The sequence below is a fragment of the Alosa sapidissima genome, chromosome 22, assembly GCF_018492685.1.
Source record: "Alosa sapidissima isolate fAloSap1 chromosome 22, fAloSap1.pri, whole genome shotgun sequence".
Classification (NCBI taxonomy): domain Eukaryota; kingdom Metazoa; phylum Chordata; class Actinopteri; order Clupeiformes; family Clupeidae; genus Alosa; species Alosa sapidissima.
The window spans coordinates 7,841,662-7,850,089 of record NC_055978.1 but is presented as its reverse complement, the minus strand read 5'-3'; the positions used below and the strand labels follow the sequence as shown (position 1 = coordinate 7,850,089).

General features: G+C 43.9%; 1 protein-coding gene across 2 annotated transcripts in view; it reads left to right on the top strand.

Annotated features, from left to right (window-relative positions):
• Nucleotides 1–7,637, top strand: part of nup37 (nucleoporin 37) — an 18,275-nt gene extending 10,638 nt beyond the window's left edge. For both annotated transcript variants that reach the window (XM_042079449.1, XM_042079448.1), the window contains exons 6-10: nucleotides 4,577–4,667; nucleotides 5,857–6,038; nucleotides 6,363–6,413; nucleotides 6,998–7,091; nucleotides 7,372–7,637. In XM_042079449.1, coding sequence (XP_041935383.1) covers nucleotides 4,577–4,667; nucleotides 5,857–6,038; nucleotides 6,363–6,413; nucleotides 6,998–7,091; nucleotides 7,372–7,485 — 532 coding nt within the window. In that variant the 3' untranslated portion in view covers nucleotides 7,486–7,637. The remainder of the gene's footprint in view (nucleotides 1–4,576; nucleotides 4,668–5,856; nucleotides 6,039–6,362; nucleotides 6,414–6,997; nucleotides 7,092–7,371) is intronic.
• The last annotated feature ends 791 nt before the right edge of the window (nucleotides 7,638–8,428 follow it).

Sequence of the window (8,428 nt, the reverse complement as noted above, 5' to 3'; positions counted from 1 at the left end):
TCAGTGATGCTGATGAGACAACACATAGAACCCCTCTCCCCCTAGAGGCGAAGACAGGGTACTGCAGGTCACCGGAGAGTAAGCACAGTTGACAGAGTTCATTGAGTGTAATAAAGCACCTACACACACACATGCACACACACACATTCACTCAATAAGACAAACACACACTTCCTGTCTGTGTCCTCTTTTGCATTATCTTTCTGTCGCTGGCTGCTTGTTCTCATGACCCTGTTCCTGTCAGTTTGCTGAGCAGTTTCTCCTGGTGTGTGTGTGTCCACCCAAGCTTCTCAAGTTCAGCTGTTGTCTGCGTGTCAGGATAAAGACGGTGTGAGGGCTGTTTATTTGCCCTCTCCTTCATACCACCCCCCCCCCCCCACACACACACACACACACACACACCTCTACCCTCTACATCCATCTCTGACTCACAACTCTGTTATGGAACAGTATCTTGTGCATGCGTCTGTATCTGTGGGTCTCCATCTCTCCTCCGCGCCCCTGTGCTCAGGGTCCCCTCCTGCGTTGGCGGGAGGAAGGGGAGGTGGTCGCTCGCTCAGGGGCGGGTGCTGTTTTTCTTCGTGCGGTCTTCGGCTTCTCTCCTCTCCTCTTTCATGTCCCTCCACAGTCATGGCCGCCGCCGCGGGTTATTGTTTGGCATCGCCGGCTTCCCTCGGCTTCTCCGAGCAGGAAGGTGTTACGTAATGCCATTGTTCTTTGTCAGCAGTGTTGCATGCAAAGGTGTGTATTGTGTGTGTGTGTGTGTGTGTGTGTGTGTGTATACATATATATGTGTGTGTATGTATATGTGTGTGGTCTGGCGCCTGAGTGTTTGAATGTTTTGGGTGTGTAAGTGTAAGTCTGTGTGTGTGTGTGTGTGTATGTGTGGTTTTGGATGTGTGCACGGATGGGTGTGTGTGTGTATGCATTTGTGTGTTCAGAAAGGGAGGTGTTGCGAGATTGTGTGTGTGTGTGTGTGGCGGAGCCTCATTCAGTGCCAATAATGGTTTGGAAGGGTGTTTTCATCTCCTCTTGGGTGCAGTGGTAAGCTAGTGGTTTGGCCCTGAGCTTGTAGTGTAGCGTGCGTTAGAGCAGCCCCCTGACCCGTGTGTGTGTGTGTGTTACAACGTTATTATCCTGATAACTGTTACAGATAAACCACTTCCTGAACAAAGACCTCGTTGGACCATCGTAACAGATGAAAATGTATTAATCACTTGAATCCTGGTGAGCTAGTATTTTTTTAATGTTTATTTTGTAATCGTATTTTTTCTAAGTTAAGCTATGTTTACCTAAGCTAAGCCACCTACACTGGAGACTAATGACCCTAAATACGCTCTAATGTATTTTTCGTGAGTGATATACTTTTTAAAAACCAGTCAGGACAACCTCTTAATGAAATCGATTTTATAATGTATGACGTTACAAACAATTTAGGATTTAAAACAAAAAAAAGGTATCCTGTGTTTGTTATTCTGGGAAGCCAAAGTGCTGTTTAGCTGTCTTAGATAGCCTTCAAGCTAACCGCTCTGCGGTTACCATGTGAACCCATAGCAACCAAACAAACTGGTAACGTAAATGGATTCATGGAAATAATATTCTGAACTTTAGCATTTTATGAACTTGGTCTACCTCAGTACTCAGTTATGATATGCCTATGATAGTTTTATTATAGAAATGATTAAGAAGGAGATCCATTGCATTAATTAGTATTCTGTACAATTTTGTACAGACTGGTTTTTTGATTACCCCTTCAACCACTCCTTGACCTACGCCTTGGATACCTCGAATTCCCTGCTGTGATACCCTTCCTTGGACCATTTGTGTCTACGCCTTGGATACCTCAAATTCCCTGCTGTGATACCCTTCCTCATCACCATTCTTCCTTGCAATATTCCGAGAAATTGAACCCCCGCCTTCATCCACTTTCCACCCAGTGACTGTGGTAGGATCTGGGCAAATACACTCACACCCACGAACTGTGACATTAAGGAATTACATCCACCACTATTTTTTATTTAATTATTTATTTTGAGTGCACTCTCTTTTATTTTTGGGGTTTATGTTTATTTTGTTATTTTAAGTTCAGAGATCTCAAGGGAATTATTTATTAAAAAAGTTACCTAAGTGCCGGCACTTCTGATAAACTGATATTACAGTTATATGTTAAGAATTATTTTTATTGTATAAGGAAAAGTGATTTGATACCATAAGTATATAAATCAAATAAGTAGAAATAGTAATAAATTGAATATAGAGTCAAATAAAATAGTATAACATATAACGATTAAAATAGATCAATAAATAAAGGGTATATCAAATAGGGTTTAAATAGACTATAAATATATTTTAAATAGAATATCAATAATATACAGTCAAATGAAATAGTTAATATATACTACACACTACTATATATCACAATAGTTTTTTTTATATTTCCACTGATACCTTAGAATAGAATAATATATGATTGCATAGAGTGAATTGAATGATATTTGAATGTTAAAATAAATATATGTTGTATTTAAAGAAGAATCTTTGAGAGTGGTGTGTTGTCTTGGGGTGAGTCATTGAACTGTGGTCTAGTAATAACCTAAACCAGTCTCCTTTTGAACCTAGAGTTTAGAACTAGACTGTTCCCGCACAAGCACAGGCCCTTCCCTCGTCGTGCGGGTTACACATGGGAAAGAGAAGAGGCTTTTTAAGGGATAACCAGTGAAAGACTAAAGGGGAGAGAGTGATAAAGAACTTCTTCAATAAACATTTGAAGACCCCTTCTCTTCCGAGAGTACCTCCTCTCACTAACAGTTACTGACTGCTACTTACACCATGTCCTAACCGGACGCCATGCAAGCGAACATTAGCGATAAATTCCGTTTGAGTACATTGTTTTCCATTGGAGAGTCCTGACCGCAAGCGACGAGAGCAGCACGATGCAACACAACGTTTTGAGAGAACTTTTGTTGTACGCCCCGTTTCTATTTGTTGTACACTCGCTTGTTCACTCGCTTTGCTCTGCTATTTTGAATGAGAAATACAACGCAATAGAAGGGCATATTTAACGGATTCAGTGTAGACAGATAACATTGACAGTCGCTATCTTGGATCCTGTTAGGACATAGTGTTACACTTCTGCAGCAGAATGCATAGGAGAACAGTTTGGTTTTAAGTCTAGATTTGAAACTGATGTAATTTTTGATGTCGTCTGGAAAGATTGTTCCAAAGCTCGACCTTGCCCTGAACCTTCACTTACTTAAGTACCCTTACCTTCTCTTACTGAAGCAAGAAACACAAATGTAGACTGCAGAGAAGAGAAAGGGACGATATGTGCATGTGTCTGTGTGTAGAGGGTGTGTGTGTGTGTGTGTGTGTGTGTGTGTTTGTTTGTTCATTTGCTAGTGTGTGTGTGTGTGTGTTTGTATGCTTGTCTGTGTGTGTGTGTGTGTGTGTGTTTGTTTTTGTATGCTTGTTTGTAGAGTGTGTGTGTGTGCATGTGCATGTGTGTGTGTGTGTGTGAGAGAGAGAGAGAGAATGTGAGTGTACTCCCTCTGTTGGTGGTAGTTAAGTGGGCCCGACTGGCTCCCTTCTTCGTGCCTAATTGAGACCTCGTTAAGTTTTATTTCAGGATCTGACCCCGCCGCTTGATTCTGTCAGCAGCTTTTTTTAGCTCCCAAACACATGTCTGATTGAATTCCGGACATCCTGTCCTGTCTGGAGTGTGTGTGTGTGTGTGCGCGTGCGTGTGTGTATGTGTGTGTTTGATAAAGGTCACTTGAGGACAGCATCGGCATAAGCTCACAGTCATATTTCCTCTCCTTTCTCTTTGTTCTTTCCGTTCTTCATCCTCTGAGCACTGTGTGTGTGTGTGTTCGTGTGCAAGAGTGTGTGCACGTACACACACGCAATCATGTGCACACGTGTGTGTGTGTGTGTGTGTGTGTGTGCTTACTTAATTAACATGGTCAAGTAAACATGATTAAAGAGAGTTGTGTTTTCATGATTAAGTGTCTTTACATGATTGGTTACCACTGTTTTGTATTGTTTGTTAATGTGTGTGTGTGTGTGTGTGTGTGTGTGTGTGTGTGTGTTTGTTTAAAGGGACACCAGGCAAGCCTGATGCTTTTTCTCTACGAAACTCCCCCTCGCTCGGTCTGAAGCTCTTTTCCTTTTCTTTGTGTCTTCCATCAAGGGTTTCCACTGCTTCTTCGCCGGCTCTGCCATTGTACACACGTTTGCAACAATCGCTAGCGTTTCTTTAGCCTGCCTCTGTGCTGTAAACTCATCCATCGGCGGGTAGGATACACCGAACTTGCAAGTGGGATATTCTTCCTACAGGCAGTAGGGGCGGGCGAGAGATCCTTTATTCACCCCGTAATGAGTCATTTAACCATATACCGACTTACGAAGATGAGTAATTAACACGAAAACGTTGTCTGGTGTCCCTTTAATACATTGTAATGTGTGTTCAACACTAACACAATCAAGTGTATGACTGAAGAGATCTCTGTGTGCATGATTAGTTCATGAGTTCTAAAACAAATTGTGTGTGTTTTGTTTGTTTTGTTTGTTTCTCCAGGGTTTGGGATCTGGATGGCAATGAGACTGCACTATTCAAACTTCGCTCGCCTGGCATGAGTGTGTGCTGGCACCCGGCCGAAGTGCTAAAGGTGTGTGTGTGTGTGTGTGGGTGGGTGCGTTTGTGTGTGTGTATGCGAGCACGCGTTTGCATACGTGCAGGTGTGTGTGAGTGTGTCAGTGTCAGTGTCTGTGTGTGTGTGTGTGTGTGTGTGTGTGTGTGTGTGTGTGTGTGTACCCTTCTTTGTAGGATTCTCATTTGAATGACCAATAGCGCCTCCAAATGAATATGGCTCCTATTTGCACCTACCTGACTCCATAGACACCCACAGCACAATTAAGACAAACACTGTGCTGTAACCTGCGTTGTGTTGACTCTACCCAACAACTTGCAGCACGGGTGTTAGCATCTCTTACTAGCCCGCCTCTTGACCCTTCAGCAGGGGAGTTTTGAACATTCTAACAGAAGATTCTGTAAGGTTCTAAAATTCCATGTTGAATTTAATATTGGGCTTATTCGACGTTCAACATTTGTACCGGTGTAAGGGTTAAGACCTCAGGAGGGTGCTGTAAGAGTTTAGTGCTTGAGATGACCAGAGCCCAAGTCTGGTCTGAGGTCATTTTTTGATCCCACTCATTTCCTACCTACTCTATCATCTTGCCATCTCTCTCTCTCTCTCTCTCTGTCTGTCTGTCTGTCTGTCTGTCTGTCTGTCTGTCTGTCTGTCTGTCTGTACATCAATTCTTACAAGGGCCAGTGTCTCCCCAGAACAACTTGAGAGTTAAGTGCCTTGCTCAAGGACACAATGGTGGCCCTCAACTCCATTTGTCTCATCTGTCTCTCTCTCTCCCTCTTCCTCCCCTCTGTCTCTCTCTCTATCCCTCTCCCTCTCTCACTCACTCTACCTCTCTTTCTCTCACTCACTCTCTCTCTCTCCCTCTTCCTCCCCTCTGTCTCTCTCTCTATCCCTCTCCCTCTCTCACTCACTCTACCTCTCTTTCTCTCTCTCACTCTCTCTCTCCCTCTTCCTCCCCTCTGTCTCTCTCTCTATCCCTCTCCCTCTCTCACTCACTCTACCTCTCTTTCTCTCTCTCACTCTCTCTCTCCATCTTCCTCCCCTCTGTCTCTCTCCCTCTCACTCACCCACACTCTCTCTCTCTTTCTCTCTCTCCCTCTATCGCTCTCTTGGGCCTACCTGCATTCCCTTAATCTCTCTCTTTCCCTTTCTCTCCTTCTCTCTCCCTCCCCCTCCCTCCCTCCCTCCCTCTCTCCCTCTGCAGTTGATGGTGGCGGAGAAGAAGGGCACTATCCGTTTCTACGACCTGGTGTCCCAGCAGGCCATCCTGTCTCTGGACTGTGGGCAGATCCCGCTCATGTCGGCCGACTGGTGCCTTGCCAATTCCATCAAGGTTGGAGCCGTCGTGGGCACAGACTGGGTCATATGGGACGTCACCCGCTCTAGGTGAAAGACCGAGAGAGAGAGAGAGTTTTTGTGTGTGAGTGAGAGAGAGAGTTTTTGTGTATGTGTTTATGTTTGTGTGTGTGATACTAAATGTGTCTGTGTGTAACTTGGAGGCTTGGTGTTAGAGAATGTGTGTTTTGTATGTGTGTTTGAAGGAGAATTGAGTGTGTGTGTTTTTATTAACCAACATTAAAGTGGGAATGGTGGTAGGCACAGACAGGCTAGTGTGGGAGGTCACCTGCACCTGGCTTTGTGTTGTCGGCTAAGTTTGCGTTGCTTGCATAGACCCTAAATGTGTCAACGTGTACTCCCTCCTTACTGCAGTTACCCCCAGAGGAAGAAGCCGTGCCATGTAGACCGCGCTCGGCTCTTCAGGTAACCACTGCCTCTCGCCATGTCTGTGTCTGTGTCTGTGTTTGTGTGATGTTACATTTACTTGTTTACATGTTACATTTACTTGTGTGTGTTACTTGTGCTTGTTGTTTGTGTGTTAGTTTTGTGTTTGTTGCTTGAATGAACCCTTTGCCGAAACCCAAGCATTTGTAAAGTGTAATTGACACGCATTGTCCCTACCAATTCAAGGAATCAACTAAACTAAAGTGCATGTTTATAGTGGCTTAGTGATAATGTGGATGAGGAAGATGATGATGTTATAGGCAGGGCTTAAAGTTGTGCCTGAATTCAAGCATGCTCCGCTGTTAGATATAATATATAATACCTTTGAATGTGTCTGATAACTTCAGGCACAGAAATGGTCATTGTTTTAAGCCCTCTATTGGAAAATAATAGTTTCTTGGCAAACATGCTGTGGTTTATTAACATGATGATGAGGATATTGGTGGTCATAGAGAATGGTAATAGCAATGGCCATTGTACTGATGAGCTGATCCTGCCAGTGATGACTGGACAGTGATGTCAACTGAGAGTTGATTGTGATTGGTTGGTCTGTGTTCCGCAAGGTGGTCGAGGGCCAATGAGAATCTTTTCTCCACCACTGGGTGCCCTGGGAAGATTAGTAGCCAGCTGCTGGTCCACCACCTCAGCCATCCACAGGTAAACCTGGACATATGGTACATTTGACCTCACCTTTAACAGGCTAGTTTAACAAGGAAACTAAATTAACAAAATCAGAATTTCAAATGTGTGTGTTATTATGTATGTAATTATATTGATATTTAAGAATTTATGATTGATTAATGAAGAAATTGAAATAAAAAAAATGCATGTGTATATTTATTTATTCAAAGCAATGCATGGATTCAGCTGTGCATTGTGGGTAATTATAGGCTATGTGTGCCAATCTTTGACCTTATGTTTTATGATTTCACTGTAGCCTGTGATGATTGGTTCATCCACTGTTGGGGGCGGGCTCAGCTGGCACCGCAGCCTACCACTATGTGTGACAGGTGGCGACAGGAAGTTGTCGTTCTGGATGACTGAAATGTGACCAATAACAAACTGGAAGTTACAAGAAGACCTGGTGATTTCAAAACAACTAACTGCACTACGAATTGATAAAGATAGTCTATTTTGATAAGCACTCTCTGTTTTTGTGTCTTTTGTTTTTTGCTTTAGCAATAAAAGCTTTATTTTGAATGAGTTGTGCGTGCGTGCGTGTGTGTGTGTGGGGTGGGGGGGGGGGGTGCGGGACGGACAATATGATGAGTTGTGTGTGTGTGTGTGAAAGGTATTTTGCATGTACTAACAGGATGATGTGGTGTTAAGCAGAGACAGGGATGGTCCCAGGCAGACAGCCGTGTGTGTAGGGGAGCAGTGCTCGGCTCTTCTGCGAAGCCAGCGCACCACCGGCCTGACCCGCTGCCAAGCTGGCGAAGGGTGAGACACAGGTCAGACTAGAGGAGGAGCAGGAGAACCGTGCCAACACACAAACACACTCACCCACACTAACGCACACCCACACTCTCACTGACGGACACACACATACACACACACTCATGCATACACACACACACACACGTTCATGCACACATGCTCACGCACACTCACACACACTCACACACACACACACTAACGCAAACACACACTCTCACGCACAAACACACTCACGCACACACACACTCTCACAAACACTCATGCATACACACACACCACTCTCACGCACACACACACACACACACACACACAAAGCTAAATCATTCTCATCAAACTCACACACACACACATACATACATATATACATACATACATTCTGCAAAATTAATTACAATCGGGCATACACACTCAGAACAGTAAAATCACGCAGTCACAGACACTCGGAAAAATGAACTTGTTCAAAAAATGTGCTTTTCAGTCACAGCACTCTGTATTCAGTCACATGATTGCACAAATACAGGCTCACACAAAAATGGCAAAACTGCATGTACACACAT